The 22,704-nt window shown below is 42.2% G+C and overlaps 1 protein-coding gene across 1 annotated transcript; it reads right to left on the bottom strand.

Moving 5' to 3' along the window:
• Window positions 1-6,484: 6,484 nt before the first annotated feature.
• Window positions 6,485-7,512, bottom strand: LOC132390696 (P2Y purinoceptor 8-like). Its single transcript, XM_059963253.1, has one exon. The coding sequence runs from the start codon at window positions 7,493-7,495 to the stop codon at window positions 6,485-6,487; it is 1,011 nt and encodes a 336-aa protein (XP_059819236.1). The 5' UTR covers window positions 7,496-7,512.
• Window positions 7,513-22,704: the final 15,192 nt, after the last annotated feature.

Raw genomic sequence — 22,704 nt, 5'->3', positions numbered from 1 at the left:
ATAGGTACATAGATGTAAGGATGATGGAGGAATATGGACATGGTGTAGGTCGGAGGGTTTAGTGTTTGGGTGTTTAGCTGGTTCAGCACAACATTGTGGGCCGAATGGCCTATTCCTCTGCTGTACCATTCTGTGTTCTATGTTCTACGTACTGGAAAGTCTATATTACTTTTCCTATGTCTGTGACTAGTCAATTTCTGAATTGAGTTCATCCTGCAGTTATAGGTATGGCCTTGATCGTTGAAAGCAAGGTTAAGACTTCACTGTAATTGTACAGTATAATATACAGAACAACATCCAAAAAAGTGTACTGATATACCATTAAAATGTTATCAAAAGCTTTTATTATTTGAAAATGAAGTTAATGACAACGTTTACATAAATTCTACATCCTTTGCACTAAATAACAAGGGAAATGGGAACACCCCATTCAATTACAAACATCCCAGATACAATAAGCATGGTTACTGGGAGGATGATTTACCTCTTTACAAAAGTGTTCATATGAAAAAAAAATAGAATGTCATCAAAAGAAAAGTTATATAAAATTGCACTGAAAGTTACAGCATAGGAACAGGGCAAGCATTTCTCTTCAGGGTAACACACAAAATGCTGGAGAAAATCAGCAGGTCAGGCAGCATCTCTGAAGAGAGAAACTGGAAGGTGATAGATGGTTCCTTCTTCGATAGCCTTACCTTTTCATCCTATCACCTCCCAGCTTTTCATTTCATGCCCCCTCACCCATCCACCCACCTACCTTCTCCCACACTGGGTTTCAACTTTCACCTTCTAGTTTGTACTCCTTCCTCTTCCTGCACAGTATTATTCTGGATTCTTTCCCCTTCCTTTCCGATTCTGAGGAAGGTCATGGCCCAAAGCGTTGACTCATTATTTCTTTCCATATTCACTGACTGACTTCCTCCAGCACGTTGTGTGTCTTGTGGATCTGCAAAAACTCTTGTGTTCTTGTGTTTATAGTTCCCTTAGGAGGAAAGTCTGAGTGGATTGTGTCTGTGGGCCTGCACTTCGAAGTTCAGAGTTTAAAGGGGATGGACATACTGAAATATGTAAGATCCTGGGAGGGGAAGGAGCCTGATAGGGTGAATCTTGTTGCTTTAGAATAGGGTATTTTGTTCATTTACTATAATACAGATGTGGAGGAGTCCCTTCTCTCAGATGGTTATAAATCTTTGCAACTCTCCACTCAGAGAAGTGCGGAGGTGGATCACTACATATACTAAAGGACGAGATGGATGGAGTTTGGAGCAACAGGTCAGAAAGTGAAGCTGAAGTGTAAATCACATTATCTTGTCATGAGCTGTCTGGTGAGCTGTAGAGCGTTGAGCTTCCAAGTTTCTCAGTTACCAGTATTTACTAATTGTTGTCTTAACTTGAGTTGTTAAGCCCTTGTGGGGCTTTCTGTTTAATCTTGTCAAGTTTATTTGTGGCTGGCATAGGTTTTCTGCATTCTGTGATTATTTAAAGCGGACTCCTGATTAGCACTCATTGTGGAGTCCCTGTATTGAGAAAATTCATCTTCAGTTCAGTTCAGTTGTTCCTCTGATATTCTGTTGGAATTCCTATGTATACCTTTAGTTTCTGTCTCTGCATGGGAGTCTGCCGTTCCTCTAACCTGGACTCGGTGATTGCCAGTCCTTACCATGACCCATCAGTAACCTTACGGAATAGTAAAGCAGGTTTGAAGAGCCAAATATCTCACTTTCCTGTTGCTATCACCTGCCAGCTATATTCCTTCCCCTCCCATCATCTTCTTATTCCAGTTTCTGCTTCCTTCCTTTCCAGTTCTGATGAAGGGTCTCAGCCCAAAGCGTCAACTGTTTATTCTCTTCCGTAGATGCTGCCTGACTTTCTAAGTATCTCTGGCATATTCTGTGTGGTGCTCAAGGTTTCCAGTATCTGCAGAATCTCTTGTGTTTAAAAACTTCTGTAAATTTTCTGCATCTTACCTTCAATGAATATCCTCTGGTGTTTGATATTTCTATCTCGGGAGAATATTTCTGAGTATCTACCCTACCTAAGCTTCAGCTTGAACCAGTCTGACCATTCTCCTCTGACCTCTCTCATTAACAAGGCATTTTCAGCCACAGAACTGCCACTCACTGGATGAAAGTTGATAGGTGGGATGGAAAGGTAAAGGGCTGGAGATAAAGGAATCTGAGAGAAGAGAGCAGGCCATGGGAGAAAGGGAAGGCACGAGGAGGAGCTGATAAGTAGGTGTGGAAAAGTGCCAAGAGCCCAGAGGGGGGAATAGAAGAATAGAGAAAGGGGAGGGAACAAATTACCCAGAGGAGAACTCAATGTTCATATCATCAGTTTGGAGTCCAGCTAGACGGAATGTGAGGTGTTGCACCTTTGCCCTAACAGCGGCCTCATCATGGCAAGAAAGGAGTTCATTGACCGACATATCAGAACAGAAATGGGTATGGAAATTAAAATGGTTGTCCACCAGGAAATTCTGATTTTGGCAGATGGGGCAGAAGTGCTTAACAAAGTGGTCTCCCAATTTATGATTGCCTCACCAATGCAGAGGAGGCCACATCAAGTGCATGAGATGCAATAGGCAAGCCCAACAAATTTGCAGGTGAAATGTTGCCTCAGCTGAAAAGACTGTTTGGGGCCCTGAATGAAGGTGACGGAGGAGGTAAATGAGCAGGTATAGCATTTCTGTTCCTTGCAGGGATATGTGACATGAGAGATTAGTGGCAAGGAATGAATGAACAAGAGAATCATGGAGGGAATGATCCCTGTGGCAATGGGTGGGATGAGGAGGTAAAGATGTGTTTACTGGTGGGGACTCCATTGAAGATGGTGGAGGTTGTGGAGAATAATGCGTTGGATGTGGAGGCTCACGGGTGATAGGAAATGACAAGAGAAACTCTATCCCTTTTAAGCCACTGGAAAGATGGGGTAAGACTGGATGTCTAGGAAATGGAGGAGATGTGGGTGAGGGCAACAGTAATGGTGGAGGAAGGGAAACCCCATTTTTTGAAGAAAGAGGCTATCTCTGTAGTCCTGGAAAGGAAAACCTCATCTTGGGAATAGATGCAGCAGCACCAAAGGAACTGAGAAAAGGGAGTAGAATTTTTACAGGAGACAGGATTGGAAGAAGTAGAGAAAAGATAACCATGGGAATCGGAAGGTTTCTAAAAGATGTCAGCTGACAGTTTGTCTCCAGAGATGGAAAAAGAAAAACAGAAAGAGCTAGAAAAGGGAAGCAGATGTCAGAAATGGACCAAGTGAATTTAAGAGCAGAGTGGAAGTTGAAGGCAAAGTTGATGAAATTGACGATCTCAGAGTGGGTGCATGAAGCAGCACCAATGCAGTCATCAATGTAGCAGAGGAAGAGATGGGGAACGGTACCAGTGAAGGTTTGGAACATAGACTGTTCAATTTAGACAACAAAAAATCAGGCATGGCTGGGGCCCATGTTGATGCCCATGGCTACCTTTGAGTCTGTAGAAAATGAAAGGAGCTGAAGGAGAAATTGTTGAGGGTGAGGACCAGTTCTGCCAAACCACGTAGGGTGGTGGTGGAGGGGAAATGTTTGGGTCTTTCATTGAGAAAAATGCAGTGAACTTTAAGGCCTTCTTGATCAGAGTTGGGGTGGGAGAATAGAAGTATATAGTGACTGGACATCCATTGTGAAAATGAAGCAGTTAGGTCCAGGAAATTAGAAGTTATTGAGGAGATCCAGAGCATGGGAAGTGTCATGGATGTACGTGGGAAGGGACTGAACTAAGGGGGATAAAATAGAGCTGAGCTATATGGACATGAGTTCAGTGGGGCAGAGCAAATGGGCCTACCCCCAACAGTTAGGGTAAGGAAGCTATGAGTCTGGTGGCAATGGATGGGAGGTCTCTGAAGCCAATGAGGTCAGTGGTGATGTCAGAAACAGGTTTCCTATCGTCTGTAGTGGGGTCCTTAACAAGGGAAAGATAAGGGATGGTGTCTGAGAGTTGCTACCTGACCTCAGCAAGGTAGAGGTCAGTCCACCACACTACAACAACACTCCCTTTGTCTGTGTGTTTGATGGTAAGGTTGGCATTGGTGCGGAGAGAATGGAGGTCAGTGTGTTCAGAGAGCATAAGGTTTGGAGGGAAAAGATCCAGAGCAGGTGGAGAACCAGAGTGGGGAGTTCATGACAAGGAGTAGGTTTGTGGTTGACGTAGGTGCAGTGGGTTGAAAGACTGCGTACATGCTATGTGATTCTGTGACAAATCCTGTTTTCCCTCTTACATTTCCATCAACTCCAAAGCTCCTCCCTGATTTTCCCACCACCCACCTGGACAATTAACTATGGCCAGATGTTTCAGTGAACCAGCACATCTTGGACATGTGGGAGGAAACTGCAGCACCTGGGGAGAAATGCACATGAGCTGCAAGGAGATCACGTAGACTTCATACAGAGAATACCCAAGGTCAGGACCACCACAACCACCAGGACACGCTCTCTTTTCGCTACTGCCATCAGGAAAAAGGTACAGGAGCCTCAGGACTTACACCACTGGGTTCAGGAACAGTTATTACCCCTCAATCATCAGGCTCATGAACGAAAGAGGACAACTCCACTCAACTTCACTTGTCTCATTATTGAAATGTTCCCACTACCAATCAACACACTTTCAAGCACTCTTCATCTCATTTTTCTCAGTATTTATTGCTTACTTATTTTATTATTATTTCTTTCTTTTTGCATTTGCACAGTTGGTTGTCGGCTGCACTCTGGTTGAATGCCAAAGTTGAGCAGTCTTTCATTCATTCTGTTATGGTTATTATTCTATCGATTTATTGAGTATTCACACAAGAAAATGAATCTTAATATTGTAGATGGTAACATATATGTACTTCGATAATAACGTTATTTTTCACCTTGAACCCAGATCTCCTGACCTGTGAATGTGATTGATGAATCCAATAACTGTTTCAGGAGGAGTCTCTTCATGCAGGTTCTCTTTGGAATGTGGAACTCAAAATCTCAGGTAAATTAGGGCAAATAATGGTGCATTATGTGGGAGTCACCAGTAAAACTTGCAAATTATGCCTATTCCTTGTTGTTCTTGTATAACTAATATTGATTTGTCTTCTTGAACTGATGTAATCTGCATATTGAAGGTACTACCCAAATTTTGCGTGGCCTAGTGGGCAAGGCATCAGACTAATAACCTGAAGGTCACTGGTTCGAGCCTCACCTGAGGCAACGTGTTTGTGTCCTTGAGCAAGGCACTTAACAACCCATTGCTCTGCGACGTCACTGGTGCCAAGCTGCATGGGTCCTAGTGCCCTTCCCTTGGACAACATCAGTGGCGTGGAGAGGGTAAGGTCTGCAGCTTGGGCAAATGCCGGTCTCCCATACAACCCTGCCCAGGCCTGCACCCTGCACCCTGGAAACTCCAGGCACAGATCCATGGTCTCTCAAGACCGACGGATGCCACCAACACCCAAATTTTGTTAGGAAATAAGTTTCAGGAATCTGTTCCAACAATAATGAAGGAACAGTACTGTCATACTATCTTGGGATGGTAAGTAACTTGGAGGAGAAGTCTTCTTCTGTGCCTGCTGTATTTGTTTTGGGAAGCATCTTTTGATATTGAGCAAGCTTTGGTCCCATTATCTAAAAAAGGATACGCTGGCATTGGTGAGGATCCACAGAAGGATCATGGGAATGAAAAGGTCATATCAGCAACACAAGATGGCTCTAGGCCTGTACTAGCTGGAGTTTAGAAGAATGAGGAGGATCTCATTGAAACTTATCAAATATTGAAAGGCATAGGTAGAGTGGATGTTTCCTAAAGTGAGGGAGTCTAGGATAAGAGCATACAGTCTCAGAATAGAAGGATGTCCCTCTAGTACACAGATGAGGAAGAATTTTACAGAATGGTGAATGTGTGGAATTATTTGCTACAGTTGTCTCTATGGGCCAAGCCATTGAATATATTTAATGTGGAGATTGATAGGTTCTTTATTAGTTAGGGCATCAGAGGTTTGTGGGAGAAGACAGAAAAATAGCATTGAGGGGGATAGGATAATAAATCAGCCATGATGGAGCATATTCAATGGGCCAAATGGTCTACTTCTACTCCTATGCCAAATGGTCTTATGGCCTTTTCACTTGTTTGCTGCATTTTTTCTTTTTTGGTAACAGAGATCTGGGAAGTATCTTTGATATATTAGTGTGATGTCAAGAAGCATGGAGTTATAAAAGAAAACAACATCACAATTTGATAAGTACTTCCATTCCCTGGATGTTGAAGCATTTCCTAACCAATTCCAAAAGATCTGTTGACTTTTGCCCTTAGATTCAGCCTCACCTGGTAGCATCAGATTGTATCTAAGAAAAGATATCAAAGCAAGAGTCCTTCTTTATCCTTACCAATCCACTACAGTTCAAGTCAACCAATTGTAAGGTGAGAACTTTTAGATATCTTTCTTCCCTGAATATTTGGTTTGGCCAGTTGACACGTCATTAAATCGAAGTTGTACTAGGCCTTCCTGATGGAAGTGGGACTGAGTCATTCCCATCATGCAACTGCCTCCAATTTAGTAACTGGTAGATGCATTTCTGGAAATCTGAGGAAGCAAAGCAGAAAATAAATGGATTGAGACAGCTGTTGAAACAGCTGAGTAACAAGGTCAGCTTGTAGGCTGTGTAGCAACCCTTATTATAGACAAGCCTCAGTATGATGTGAATTAAGAGGGTGATATTGCTGGGGAGAAAGCACACGATGAAAACTGAAAGCACAGTAATGGCTAAGTATATCGCTCTTCTTTTCTTCTGACGCTCCCTTGTGTGAGAATTCTGGGAGAGTTTCAGTATGACTAACACATAGCATACAATGGTGATGCTAAATGGGATCAGGAAGAGCAGAACAAATAGGGTGAACAGGAAAAATCCCCATGCATATTGATCAGGAAGCATATTTTTCTTAAGTACATCAAAACAAGTAATAATCTGGAGCTGCCGAACATTAAATGTTAAATCACTGTATTCGAAAGGCAGTAGAACAATCAGCAAAGTTGCCCATATTCCCAGGCAAGCAATCACTGCATGCTTTCTTTTCCACATGGTTTTGTACCATATTGGAAAGGCAACTCCGAGATAGCGTTCGATACTAATAAATGTCATTGTCAAGATGGAGCAATACATGTTAGCATAAAATAACGTGCTGACAAAGGTGCAGTGGCTCTTGCCAAAAATCCAGTTGTTCTTGTTTAGGTGGTAGGCAACCTGGAAGGGCAGGAAGACGGCAAGTAGGAGGTCGGTGATTGCTAGGTTGATCATGAAAATGACCAAGGGTGTCTTGGGATGGGTTCGGAAGCAAAGCAGTCCCAAGGAGATGCCGTTGCTGGGCAGACCAATGACGATGATGGCCAGGTAAACAGTGGGAACAGTGATTTGGATGACAGTGCTGTTCAGCATTTCCAGTGTTTCGCTGTCCAGTGTTTCATTGCCCAGCGTTGGCGTTGTTGTATTCATGTCTATGCCTCCTTGCACACAGCTGTTCGCTCCAGGCTTAGCTTTGAAGAGATGAAAGAGATTACCTTTATTTTTCACATATACATCGAAACGTCAAAACATGCAGTGAAATATATTGTCCGCATTGACAGCCAATACAATCCAATACACTAAGTGGCCACTGTATTAGGTACACCTGTACACCTGCTTGTTAATCCAAATATGGCATGCAGCAGCAATTTGATGCATAAATGCATACAGACATGATCAAGAGTAGGGCTTCCCAATCTGGGGTCCACAGACCCCTTGCTTAATGGTATTGGTCCATGGCTTACAGAAAGGTTGGGAACCCCTGGTCAAAATCATTCGTTGTTCAGACCAAACACCAGAATGGGACAGAAATGTGATCTATGTGACTTTAACCATGGGATGACATTTGATGCCAGACGGGATTATTTGAGTATCTCAGAAACTGCTGATCTCCTGGGATTTTCCTGCACCATTTTACTGAGAATGGCGTATGAAGAAAAATAATACATTCAGTGAGTGGCAGTTCTGTGGGTGAGAAGACCTTGTTAATGACAGAGGTCAGAGAAGAACAGCCCGGCTGGTTCAAGCTGACAGAAATGCAACTGTGACTCAATTAACTTCACGATACAACAGAAGAGCATCACTGAATGCACAACGTGTCAAATCATGAAGCAGATGGGCTACGGTAGCAGAAAACCACAAACGTACACTTGGTGAGGCAGCCCACAAGTCTTGCCATACTTCCAACACCGACCTAGCTTGTCCACAACATGCTAACATCAATCAGTACTTCTTTTGGAATGTGGGAGGAAACTGGAGCACCCAGTGGAAACCCACATGTGCAGACTCCTTACGGGCTGTGGTGGGAATTCAACCCCGACCTTCTGGTCACTGTCACTGTAAAGCGTTATGCTAAATGCTATTTTTCCGTGTTGCTCCACATTGTGCAGTTTCTAATGAAACAAGCGAGAATTAGTTACTTTTACTGTGGTACTTATGAGATTGCTCTTCGAAATCCCAGCACAGATTCTAAGCACAAAAAAATCTGCAGATGCTAGAAACCTTGAGCGATGTACACAAAATTCTGAAGGAGCTCAGCAGGCCGGGTGGCATCTATGGAGAGGAATAAAGAGTTGCCATTTCAGGTTCAGACTCTTAAACAGGTTTTGTGTCCTGATGAAGTCAGAAACCTTGATCAGATATGAGATTAATGTCCTGTTGAAGAATCATGACACGAAAAGCTGACTTTCATTTCCTTCCACAGATGCTGCCTGATGTGCTGAGGTCCACCAGCATTTGTGCGTGTGGCCCAACACGAATTTGAGAGTCTGAATGTCCTCTGTACCTTGAGGATTCTGCTTTGCTAAGCTTTCATTTGGTTTCTGTGTTTGACTGTGAATCTTGGGGGAAGCTCCCTGTTAATTTTTTAAAATTATTTGTTTAAAATACATTTATTTTTCTTTTCTCTGCAGGTTTCTTGTATATGACTGTTTAGGAGTTCTCTGTATGATCAGCGCTTTTTAAAAGTCTAATCTTTGTAGTTCTCCTGTGGGTTCTATTCCACTGATGTAGAGATACAGAATGACAAAGGGCCCTTTTACCCAAAACATGCCCTCGATGCCCAATTACATCCACATGACCAAATAGCCTACTACCCGGTACATCTTTGGAAGGTGAGAGGAAACCGGAGCACGCAGAGGAAACACACATGGCCATGGAGAGTACGTCCAAACTCCTTACAGACAGCAGCAGGAATAGAACCCAGGTGTCTGGCCCTATAAAGCTTTGTGCTAACCGTTATGCTACTGTACCATTCGGTACTGGTTACCTTCTCAACAAAAGGATTCTTGACATGGTGCGAGTCAGTTTGCTTCCAGTTCATCCATAAGTTCGCTTACAAAATCTCATTATTTTAACTAATATGCAACATCATTCACAAACCTCAAAGACATAAAATAACCCCCTTGTATAACAAAACATTGTTATACAGGCTGATTAACTGACTCCTGTTCTTAAGGCAGCCCACCCTCCCCACAGTTATTTTAGTTATGTTGCATCTAACCTTTGAAAACACTCAGACTTCATTTTTATTTTATTTATTTATTTAGAAATACAGTGTGAAACAGGACCATCTGGACCAACAAGCTACACCACCCAGCAACCCACCTATTTAACACTTACCTAACGACTGGACAATTTACAATACCAATTAACCTGGTAACCGGTACGCCTTTGGACTGTGGGAGGAAACCCATGCAATCATGGGGTACACACAGTGCTGGAACTGACCTCTGAACTCTGACACCCTGAGCTGTAGCAGAGTCATTCCAACTGCTTTATTACCATGGTGCCCTATAGCACTTAAAATCAGATTCATCCTATTCTTAGGCTTTGACTCAGCCTTAACTGTATTTATAGAATGTGCTTTGCACAGTCGTCTACTGCTGCATGTTTAAGTGTAATTTCTGTCTACGCTTTGAGACTGATGTCCTGTTTATTCTTTTGTCATGATCTCTTATTCCCTCTCTCTCAGTTGCTCTACGTCTCAAGAAGCTGAAAGAACAAGATGAGACAGACAGCTCTTAAAATCTTTTTAATACACTGAATTTCCACCTCACTCAGTGACTTAGGGCAAGAAACCACCTTCAGTGTATGGTATTTTGACATTGAGGGGCAGGTGATTTTGAGGAAGCAGAGGGGCTACAGAAGGACTTAAACAGATTAGGAGAAAGGGCAAAGAAATGATAGTAGCTGAAATACAGTGTCGGGAATAGTATGGCCATGCACTTCGGTAGAAGAAATGAAAGGGTTGACTATTTTCTAAATGGAGAGAAAATACAAAAAACTGAGATGCAAGGGTACTTGGGAGTCCTTGTGCAGTATTCCCAAAAGGTTAATTCACAGATTGAGTCTGTGGTGAGGAAGGCAAATGCAATGTTAGCATTCATTTCAAGGGGATGAGAATATACAAGGTTGTAATGTTGAGAGTTTAGAAAGCACTGGTGAGGCCTCACTTGGAGTGGTTTGAGAAGTTTTGAGTCACTTATCTTAGAAAGAATGTGCAGAAACTGAAGGTTCAAGGGAGGTTCACAAAAATGACTGCAGGATTGAATGGCTTGTCATATGAAGTGGGTTTGATAGCTCTGGGCCTGTATTTACCACAATTAAGAAGAATTCGTCATTGAAACCTATTGAATGTTGAAAGGCCTTGATAGAGTGAATGTGGAGAGGATATTTCCTATGATGGGAGTATTTAAGACCAGAGGCCACAGCCTCAGATTAGAGGAGCATCCTGTTAGAATGGAGATGAGGAGGAATTTCTTTAGCCAAAGAGTGGTGAACCTGTGGTATCGTTACCCAGTTGCCTGTGGAGGCCAAGTCTTTGGGTATATTCTAGGCAGAGTTTGACGGATTCTTGATTGGTCAGGGCATGAAGGGATACGGGGAGAAGGCAGGGGTTAGGGTGAGAGAAAAAAGGAACATTGGATCAGCCCATGATGAAATGATAGAGCAGACTCGATGGGCCAAATGGCCTAATTCTGCTCCTATATCTTATAGTCTAATAGTCTTATATCCTTGATGCAATGACAAAGACATGAGTGAGAAATTCTTTTAAGAGTTGAACTCTACTGGCAAGGTGACAGCCCTCGATGGTGTACCGGGTAGGGTTCTGAAAACCTGTGTCAACCAACTAGCCAGTGTGTTCAAAAACATTTTCAATCTCTCATTGCTACAGTCAGGAAGTCCCACCTGCCTCAAAATGGTAGCAATCATACCAGTGCTCAGGAAGAGCAGGGTGAGCTGCCTTAATGACCATCATCCAGTAACATTACATCTATGGTGAAGTGTTTTGAGAGGCTGGTTATGCTAGAGTCACTCCTGCCCCAAGAAGGACCTGGACCTACTTCAATTTGTCTATTGCTACATTGGCTCTTCACATGGCCTTAGATCACCTGGACAATACTAATACTTACGTCAAGTGGCTATTTATTGACTAGAGCTCAGTGTTTAACTCAATCCTTCCTACAGGTCTGATATGTCTGATCAAAACGCTCCAAAACCTGGGCTCCTGTTCCTACCTCTTTAACTGGAACCTCAGCTTCCTTACCGGAAGACCACAGTCTGTGCTGATCAGAAACAACATCCCCATCTCACTGATAATCAACAGTGGTGTGCATCAAGGATGTGTGCTTAGCCCGCTGCTCTACTCTCCCTGCACCAATGAACTGTGTGGCTAGATGCAGCTCACGTACACCCCCAAATTAGCTGAGCACACATCTATTGCTGGCAGCATTTCAAAGGGTGAGAGGGCATACAGGAGACAGATGGATCACTAGTTGAGTGGTGTTACAACAACAACCTTGCACTCAGCATCAGTAAGACCAAAGAATTGATTGTGAACTTCAGAAAGTGTAAGAAGAAGGAACGCACACTAGTCCTCATCAGGGACCAGGAGTGGAAAGGGTGAGCAATTTCAAGTTCCTGGCTGTCACTATCTCTGAGGATCTATGCAGTTAAAAAGAAGACATGGCAGTGGCTATATATCATTAAGAGTTTGAGGAGATTTAGTAAGTCACTAAATTGACTCGTGAATTTCTACAGATGTACTGTGGAGAGCATTTTAATTGCTGCATCACTGTCTAATATGGGGAAGGGACACTGCACGGGATCAAAGTAAGCTGCAGAAAGTTGTAAACTCAGTCAGCTTCATCATGGGCACTAACCTCCCCTGCATTCAGGACATTTTTAAGATGTGATGCCTCAGAAAGGTGTCATCCATCCTTAAGGACCTCCATCACCCAGGACCTGTCCTCTTCTCATTGTTACCATCAGGAAGGAGATACAGAAGCCTGAAGGCACACACCCAGTGATTCAGAAACAGTTTCTTCCCCTCTGCCAGAAGATTTCTGAATGGGTATTGAACCCATTAACACTACCTTACTACAACACACACAAAATGCTGGTGGAACACAGGCAGATTTCCTCGTGTTATCACTACCTCACTACCTTTTTTACTCCTTTTGCACTACAGGTACTTATTTAACTTTTAAAATATACATACTGTATACTTATTGTAATTTACAGTTTTTATTATGTATTGCAATGCACTGCTCCTGCATAACAACAAATTTCACGACAAATGCTGATTATAATAAACCTGATTCTGAAATGGTGGTGTATGGGCTATGTAGGAGGGAAGTGTTAGATTGATGGGGGGGGAGGTTAAAAGGTCAGTAAACAGTGGGCTGAAAAGCCCACACTATGCTTCTATATTGTAGACCTAATCATGAAATTATATAGCACAGAAATGGACGCTTCAGTCCACATCAACAATACTGACTATCAGGCATATTAAATCATATACATCCGAAGAATAATACTGGGATGATTAATGGTGATCATGATTAGTGTTAAACCGACCTGGTTCCCCATTAATTTCTCTTGCATGGTGTGCTGCCACAAGAAAGCAGCATCCATCATTAAAAACCCCCCACCCTCCGGGCCATGCTCTCTCCTTATTTCTTCTATTGGGTAGAAGGTTCAGAAGCCTTTGGCAGACATCCCACCCTGCAAAAACTCATTTCAGGGAGGTAGCACCATCAGTTTGCGGGAGACTCCTGGGAGAGGTGGGATGACTGCAATAGAGTAGCTCCTTAGCAGCTAGCCAGCTAGTTTAAATAACGTTAGCTATGCTAATGAATGAATGACACCTGTTAAACTCATATATATATATATTTTTCTTCTCCCACCCCCACCACTCGCTCTCAAAAAAATTGATTGCCAGGATATTATATATAATTTGTGGGTGTCAGGTGGGATGTCTGCCTTAGGACCCACACCACCAGTTTCTAGAACATTTATTAAACCTGACAACCATTGTGCTGCTGAACTGGCATAAATGACTTCACTCACCACAACACCAAACTGCTTCTGCTACTTGTAAGCTCACTTTCAAGGGCTCTTATACAGCCTATGCTCTTAATGTCATTATTATTTTTTTACTTGCACAGTTTACCTTATTTGCACATTGGTTGTTTTTCCTGTAAATAGCTGCAATAAAATGAATCTCAAGGCAGTACGTGCTAACATATACATACTTATATAATAAATGTATTTTGAATTTGACTAATGCCCTTTAGTGCAGGAAGTTTGCAGCCTTTGTTTGATCTGATCTAATGTTACTGACATTTAACTGTCCTCAGAGTTGGCCTCGGAAGCCACTTAGTTCAAGGGTAATTAGTATTGGGCATTGAATACTGTGTTGTTCGTCCTGTTGCACCTCCTGTATGAATCATTTTTGTGACCATGTCCCAAAATTTTTCCTGTAATAGTATTGTAATTGTTACCAATTTAAATGTTGATGCATTTCTATGAATGCAATCCTTAAGAATTATAATGTAAATATTTATTTTCACATTGCATACAATCAAAGGACTTTAATACAGATAGAAGCAGGTTATCTAGATCCTTGAATACGCATCATACTTGAATGGGATAACGCCAATAGATAATCCATCTGATTTGTTAAGTATAGGAAGTGATCAAATTTAGCAGCTTCCTAACAATAGTGAAGGAATACAAAATTTAGATGAGTCTTTACAATTCCAGTTTTCAACTCTGGACCTCACAATCTACCTCGTAATGGCCTTGCACCTTTTTTGCCTGCCTGATCTGCATTTTCTTTATAACCGCCACACTTCATTCTGCATTGTGTTATTGTTTTCCCTTGTGCTAGCTCATTGTACTGTTTGTAATGAAATGATCTGTATGAATGGTATGCACACCACGTTTTCCCTTTACCTCAGTATGAGACAATCATTGTCATCATCATTATGTGCAGTGTCATATCACATGGGTGATCATGGTCTTTGACCATGACTGTTCTTGGCAAATTTGTCTACAGAACTGGTTTTTCATAGCCTTCTGGGCATTGTCTTTACAAGACAGATGACTCCAGCCATTATCAATAGTCTTCAGAGATGGTCTGCCTGGTGTCAGTGGTCGCATAACCAGGATTTGTGTTAAGTACCAGCTGTTCATGTGACCGTCCACCACCTGCTCCCATGATGCTGACTGGGGGCTCAGCAGGTGTTACATCTTGCCCATGGGTGACCTGCAGGCTAGTTGCGGGTAGGAGCACCTTACCCCTTGTTTGGTAGAGATGCATCCCCATCTCACCATCCAAATGAGGTAGGCCCAGCTCCCAGTAGAATGTGACAATGATTTAAAAAGAATTACCAAACTACCAGTTTAGAGCAGAGTCTGCACATTTTATTGTGGAAAGGCAATGGACAGCTCCTTGAATCATTGCCTGTCAGTTCAGTGGCTGTACAATTCTGATCTTTGATACTGTCTGTATGTCGTCTGCATTTCCTCCAATGGCTACGTGGGTGGGTGTCTTCCTGGTGCCTATTTCCACCCATATCCCGAAGACATGCAGTTTGGGAGGTTAATTGGCCTGCGTAAATTGCCCCCTGTAGTTTAGGTGACTGTTAGAATTTGAGGCAGAATCAGAATCACAATCAGAAAATTGTTGGAAATCTGGGAATGCAGATCCATATTTCGTTGAAAGTGGGATCACAGGTAGGTAGTGTTGTAAAGAGAGCTTTTGGTACATTGGCCTTTATAAGCCAAAGTACTGAATGCAGGAGTTGGGATGCCATGTTCAAAATTCAAAGTGTATTTATTATCAAAGTATGTATACTATATACAACCATGCAATTTGTCTTCTTACAGGCAGTCACAAAAGAAATAAATCCAATAGAACCCATTTAAAAAAGACTGTGAAACACCCAAAGTGCAAAAAAAATAAACAAATTGCACAGACAATGAAAATAATTATATAACACTCAGAACTAAAGTTCACAAAAGTGACTCCACAGCCACAAAGCCAGTTCATCACTACAGCCGGTCCGGGAGCCCATTAGTTGCAGACCACTTCCTCAGTTCAGTGCAGAGTTGAGTAAACTGCATAGAGCAGTGAGCTGAACACCAGCCCATCATTTGCCTCTGATCCCAACACCCCAATCTTCTCCATCTGGCCCAGCACTTAAAACAGCCAAACATCCTTGCTCTCATGCCTGGGCCCCACTGCCTCGATTTGGCCCGTACCACTACACCACAACCTTACTGCACCCTCAAGGCTTCTGTTCACACTGAAAAAATGCCAAGTTGTACAGGCAGTTCAAAAGCACAGCTCTGAAAGGGTTGGTGATATTGGTGTTGGAGAGATGAAATTTTGAGTATCTTGTGCAGTTCTGGTAACATACCCACAGGAAAGATATCACTAAGATTAAAAGAGTGCAGAGAAAATTTACAAGGATGTTGCTAGGAATTGAGGACCTGAATTATAGGGAAAGGTTCAATAGGTGAGGACCTTATTCCCTGGAGTGCAGGAGAATGAGTGAAGATTTGATAGAGGTATACAAAATTATGAGGCGTATAAATAGGTAAATGCAGGTACACTTTTTCCACTGAAGTTGGGTGCGTCTAATTGTTTTCTGTGGTGCAGTAGTCTAAGACCAGAGGACACTGCCTCAGAATAGAGGAGTGTCCTTTTAGAACAGAGATAAGAAGGAATTTCTTTAGCCAAAGAGTGGTGAGTCTATAGAATTCGTTGCCACTGGCAGCTGTGGAGGCTAAGTTATTGGGTATATTTAAGGTAGAGGTTGATAGATCCTTAATTAGTCACAGCATGAAACAATATGGGGAGAAGGTAGGAGATGGAAAATGGAAAAGCCATGATGAAAAGGCAGAACGGACTCAGTGCGCCAAATGGCCTAATTCTGCTCCTATATCTAATGGTCTTATAGGATGAAAATAAAAAGGGTGGTTGATGGTCAGTGAGGATGCAATGGGCTGAAGGGCTTATTTCTGTGTTGTATCTCTCTATGACCCTATAAGAACATAAGAAAAATAATCAGGAATTATTATCAGGAAAATAATCTCCAGCTCCTAGTATTCAACGTGATCATGGCTGAAGTTTTACCTCAGTAACAGTTCCCTGTACTGTCTTCACTCCCTTAATATTTATAAAACTAATACCTGTCATAAATATGTTTGATGTCCGAGTCTCCTCAAGCATCTTAGAGAACTCCAGATACACAACTTTCAAGGACTCTTCATCTTATGTTCTGGATAGCTATAAAACCATAAGATATATGAGTAGAGTTAGGTAACCTGGCCCATCGATTCTGCTCTGCCATTTCATCATGGCTGATCCTTTTTTCCTCAGCTCCAATCTCCTGCCTTCTCCCTATAACACTTCTTTATTATTTCTTTATTGCTCATTTATTACTATTAATATTTATTTTTCTATTTTCACTGTTTGTTGTCTTTTGCACACTGGTTGAACACCAAATTTGGTGCAGTCTTCCATTGATTTCATTATGGTTATTATTCCACAGATTTATTGAGTATGCCTGCAAGAAAATGAATCTCAGGGTTGTATATGGTCTCATATATCTACTTTGATAATAAATTTATTTTAGACTTTGAACTTTGAACTTGTTGTGTGAAGAAATTTCTTCTATCCCTGGTTGTGTACAGTTGTCTCCTTAAATTGAGAATGTGACCCTTAGTTTTAGACACCGCGTTCAGGAGAAATGTAAGTTTTGCATCTTCCCTTTCAAGACCATTGAAATTCAGACTTCTTTATCACATGTATGTCAAAGCATATAGTGAAATGTGTTGTTACGCTTTCTGGTACCAACATAGCATGACCACAATGTTTAGCAGGACTAGACAACACAGAAGCAGCAGCAACAACAACAGCAACGTTTGAAAAAAGCACAACAGAACAACACACCCCTTTTCTATCTCCCATCCCCTCAGACACACACAGGCCTTCAACCCCAGGACAGGCCACCTCCAGGCCTCCAACCCCTAGCCTTGGACTCCCAATTTGCAGATATTGGGCCTCCAATCTCCAGCCAGGGCTTGCCCTCTACCTCTGAACTCACAATCTTCAGTCTTCGATCTTCTGGGCTTTCTAAATCCAGACTTACCAAGCTCTGGGCTTTGCCCTCCGGACTTTGCTGACCTCTGACTATCGATCCCTAGAGTTCATTGAGAATGATGCCACTTCAGTGAGGTCACTTCTCAATTGCCTAAATTCAAGAGATTACAGGCTGAATCTGCTTAATCCCTTCCGACATGACAAAACCAGAAACTGAGGAATCAATCTGCAGAATCTCTGTGGTAATCCCGCAGCTGCAAGATCATTCCTCATTTATTATCATCATCAACATTATTGCCCTGTCATATGATGTGGGCAATTATGGTCCTTGACCATGATCGTTCTTGGCAAGTTTTTCTACAGAAGTGGTTTGCCATTGCCTTCTCCTGGCCAAAGTCTTTACAAGACGGGTGACCCCAGCCAATATCAATACTTTTCAGAGATTGTCTGCCTGGTGTCAATGGTCGCATAACCAGGACTTGTGATATTCACCACCTGTTCATGTGACTCTAATCAGAGGGGGAGGGGCTAAGCAGGTGCCACACCTTACCCAAGGGTGACCTGCAGACTAGCAGAGAGAAGGAGCTTTTCATTGTATCTCAATATACTGTGTGTGACAATAAGAAACCAATGCCAACTTTGGGTGACAACGCAAGTCCTGGATATTGCTTGGGACATTTTGAGGGAATGGGCCTTTTAGTTACCAGGGGAGGAGGATTATTCATGCCAGGAAGAGAACATTATACCAGACAGGATGTGAGATTAAATTGCCAACTCAGCTTGCTTTAAATTATATGATGCCATGCTTCTGCATTAAGTACATCATAGTGCACAGCTGTGTGTCATTCAACAGCTGTTGTCTACTAAACCTGATTTACAATATATTTTAAATAAGGTTGAGAGAACGGTGGCCACTTGAAATACCTTCAACAAGCTTACATAAATGCTTAGAAGTGGAAGAAAGCTCAAAGATAGCAATTTCTTAAAAAGAAAGATATCCTTGTTGTAATGTATATTTAAAGGCTCTTTCATTTAATTCATCAGTAGATTATTCAGTGTACACTGAGTAGCCATTTTATTTGGCACCTAATAAAGTGGGCAATGAGTGTATTTTTGTCTGTTTGCGGTATTCAGTTCTAGCCCATCCATTTCAATGTTTGACATATTGTGCATTCAGCAATGCTCATCAGCACACCACTGTTGTAACATGTGGTTATTGAGTTACTGCGACCTTCCTGTCAGCCTGAACCAGTCTGGCCATTCTCCTCTGACCTCTCACATTAACAAGGCATCTTCAACCACAAAACACCTGCTCACTGAATTTTTTTTTAGTTTTTTGCTCTGTAAACTCTAGAGATTATTATACATGAAAATTCCAGGATATCTGCAGGTTCTGAGATTCTCAAACCATTCTGTTTGGAGCCAACAATTATTCCACAGACAAAATCACGTTTCTTCTTCATTTTGATGTTTGATCTGAACAACAACAGAACCCCCTGACCATGCCTGCATGCTTTTATGCATTGAGTTGCTGCCACATGATTGGCAGATTAGATATTTGAATGAGGTGGCCACTGAGTGTATATTCTGAATAGCATACTTTGCAATTGTGGTCATATGATGCAGAATATTACTTTTATTCAGCGTCTGAGCTCTGAGAATTCAGCAAGCAGTTTGGAAGGCAAATGATATATACTTTTGCCATTGCAAGTGGCATGGTAACCTAGCGGCTAGCATAATGCTTTCAAGGGCCGGTGATTTGGGTTTAATTCCTGCCACTGTCTGTAAGGAGTTGAGGACTTTTGATGTTCTCTCCATGACCATGTGGGTTTCCTTTAGGTGCTCTGATTTCCTCCCACATTCTAAAGTCTACTGGGTCAGTAAGGGTTTGTAAGTTGTAGAATCACAAACATGAAAAAATCTGCAGGCGCTGGAGATCCAAAGCAGCACATACAAAATGGTGGAGGAACTCAGCAGGCCAGGCAGCAACTCTGGAAAAGAGCGAACAGTCAAAGTCTCAGGCTGAGACCCTTCTTCAGGTCTAGAAAGGAAGGGTATAGAAGGTGGAGAGAGGGGAGGAAGAAGCACAAGGTGGGAGGTGACAGATGAAACTGGGAGAGGGGGAAGAAGTAAGTTGTGGGCACGCCACGTTGTATGGCAACACTTGCAGGCTGTTCCCAGCACATGTTAACACAAATGTCTATTAAGAGTATTCAAAGTCAAATTGTGGTTTAACAAGACTAAATTCTAAATGAAACAGACATACAGGTTAAAGTTAGTAAGTTGTGGGCATACTAATGTTGACCCCAGAAGCACGGTGCCACTTTCAGACTGCCCCCAGCTCATCCTCAGATTGTGTTGGTCATTGCTGCAGGCACCACATTTCACCGTACGTACTAACGTTTGATGCACACGTGACAAATTAAACTAATCTCAAAAGATCACATCTGGAATATTGAGAACAGGTCAGGGATAGGAAAGGTTTAGTAGGTTATGTGGCAAACATATGGGCAAATGGGACTAGCCTAGGTGGGCACTTTGGTCAGCACAGACCACTTAGCTCTGACTTTTGAGTCAGGGTCTATTTTCCCTACCTAACGAAGAATATTGGGTGGCAGAGTGGAGGTAGGTCTCTAGAAAACATTGTGAACTAGCCTCCTTTCCCGCCCCCACCTTATTATTCTGGCATCTTTCTCCTTTCTTCTCAGTCCTGAAGAAGCGTCTTAGCCCGAAACCTGAATATTCATATCTATAGACACTGCCTGACCTGCTGAGTTCCTCCAGCATTTTGTGTGCATTGCTTTGCAGACTTTCTCATGTTTATGTTGTAGAGAGAGAGATGGAAAAGCTGGAAGTTTACAAGAGGGAGATATGAAGAAGCAGTCAAAGAGGGAAAACGTTCAAGTGAATCAGAGCGAAGCTCGGAAACAAACCAGACTCTGCATCATTCAACCAATGCTCTGTATCTTTGAACAGCAACTCTAATCTTTTAAAATAGACTTGAGTATGCTTTTTTTAATGTCAAATATTAAGCATAGAACAGAAATATGGGGCTGAGATTGAGTATGGACTACATTATGACTGTACAGACTAATGAAATGAGTGGTCCAGTTCAGAGCGTCTTTCAGTTTTAATTTGAACCTTCTAGTGGAATCTGTGTTCACCAACATTTTACAACCTTCGTAAAGACAAGCAATTCTACAGATGCTAGAAATCCAATGTAACACATACAAAATGCCAGTGGAACATAGCAGGCCTGGCCAGCACCTAGTGAGAGGAATACACAGTCATTTTCTTTCAGCCTGACTCGCTGGCTTCTTCCAGTACATTGTGTATGCTAGTTTTCAGCCTGGCTGTCCAGACAATAAGTAAAATATTTTCACTTTGTTTTCCCCAATGTCTTGCCAATTATTTTAAACCAGTGCCCTCTACTATTGACCCTCTTGCCAATAAGAACTGTTTCTCTCTACCCTTTCTAGCTCTGATCATTTTAGACTGCCTCTTCATCATTTCTGAAGAGGGCAGCTTTTTTCCGTCTCATTATGGGACTGAAACCTCTCATTCTGTGTTAGCTCAGTTAACCTCCTTTGCATCCTCACCCACACTGTGATCACACTATGATGTCATCTTGAAATGTGGTGCCCAGAAACTGAGATTTGTAATCATTTGCAATAAGCAGTGTGACTTATGAACTTCACAACATCTATGGGTTTTGTATTTCTGCAGGGAATAGTCCTCTGCCCTACTATTTTTTCAGATATGGTGACCATTGAGTCATACAGCAGCTTAGCACAGAAACAGGCCATTCAACCCATCTAGTCTGTGCCAAGCTCTTATTCTGCCCAGTTCCATTGACCCACACCTGGATCATAGCCCTCCATACCCCTTCCATTCATGTACTTATCCAAATTTCTCTTAAAGGTTGAAATAGAACCTGCAGCCACCACTTCCACTGGAAAATCATTCCACACACTCACCACCCTCTGTCTGAAGAAGTTGCCCCTCAGGTCACCCTTTAAATATTTCACCCTTTACACTTAACCCAGCAGAAAAAGCCAGCTTGCAGTAACCCTATCCATTGCCCTCAAAACAACGCAAATGATTCCTGCAGTTCTTTTGATGTTTCACTATTTGTTGTGGACATTAGAAGTGTAGTCTAATCGGACTTCTAAATTTACTTTTTTGCTTTAGCAGGAAGTAGATTTGCTTGCAGCACTTATCAAGTGTTAACAACTTGGCCATGTCTTTTCCCATATCACTTTCACAAATCAGACCTCACGAGTTTGAGCTATGGCTCAGGGGCCGATTCTGGGCTGAAGTCTCACTCCGGAGGTTGAGGACGGGTTTTGGGTTGAAACTGCAATGGAGCCTTAAGTGTTGCTAAATCTTTCAGGGCAAACATTAAGCTAGAATCTATACTCAGTGACCATTTTAATAGCTACCTCCTGCATCTAATAAAGCGGCTACTGAATATGTGTTTATGGTCCTCTACTACTGTAATCCATCCTTTTCAAGGTTTAATGTATTGTGTTCAGAGATTCTCTTTTGCACACCACTGTTGTACGAAGTTGTTATTTGAGCTAGACTCACCTTCATGTTAGTTCGAACCAGTCTGGCCATTCACCTCTGACCTCTCTCACTTACAAAACATTTTCACTGAAGGAATTGCCACTTACTGGATGATTTTTGTTTCTCACACCATTCTCTGTAAACTCTACAGCAGGGGTTCTTAACCTCCAATCTATGGACCTCTTAGTTAACGATATTAGTTCAAGGCATAGAAATGGTTGGGACCACAGGTCTCGAGATTGTTGTGTATGAAAATCCCAGGAGATCAGCAGTTTCTGAGATACTCAAACCACTCCGTCTGGCACCAACAATCATTCCACAGTCAACTCACTTGGATCACATTTCTTCCCCGTTCTGATGTTTGATCTGAATAACAAACTGAATCTCTTGACTATATTTGTTTGCTATTATGCATCGAGTTGCTGCCACAAGACTGGCTGATTAGATAACTGCCAATTACAGGTTTACCTAATAAAGTGGTGGCTGAATGCATGCAGTCAGAGAGTTGGAGAGTAGCACCACATAGACACAAGCCCTTCGGCCCAACAGAGTTGTGCTGTCCATAGCATCCTCACGCAATGAAAAACTTTCTTAGATTCTTTAATTTTTCTAGTACTATGCTATTTCTCAATCAACATCATAGAACTTAGTACAGTACAGGAGCAAGCTTTTC

The sequence above is a fragment of the Hypanus sabinus genome, chromosome 3 (assembly GCF_030144855.1).
Source record: "Hypanus sabinus isolate sHypSab1 chromosome 3, sHypSab1.hap1, whole genome shotgun sequence".
Lineage (NCBI taxonomy): Eukaryota > Metazoa > Chordata > Chondrichthyes > Myliobatiformes > Dasyatidae > Hypanus > Hypanus sabinus.
The sequence above is the reverse complement of the archived record's forward strand: the minus strand, read 5'-3'. Positions and strand labels throughout refer to the sequence as shown.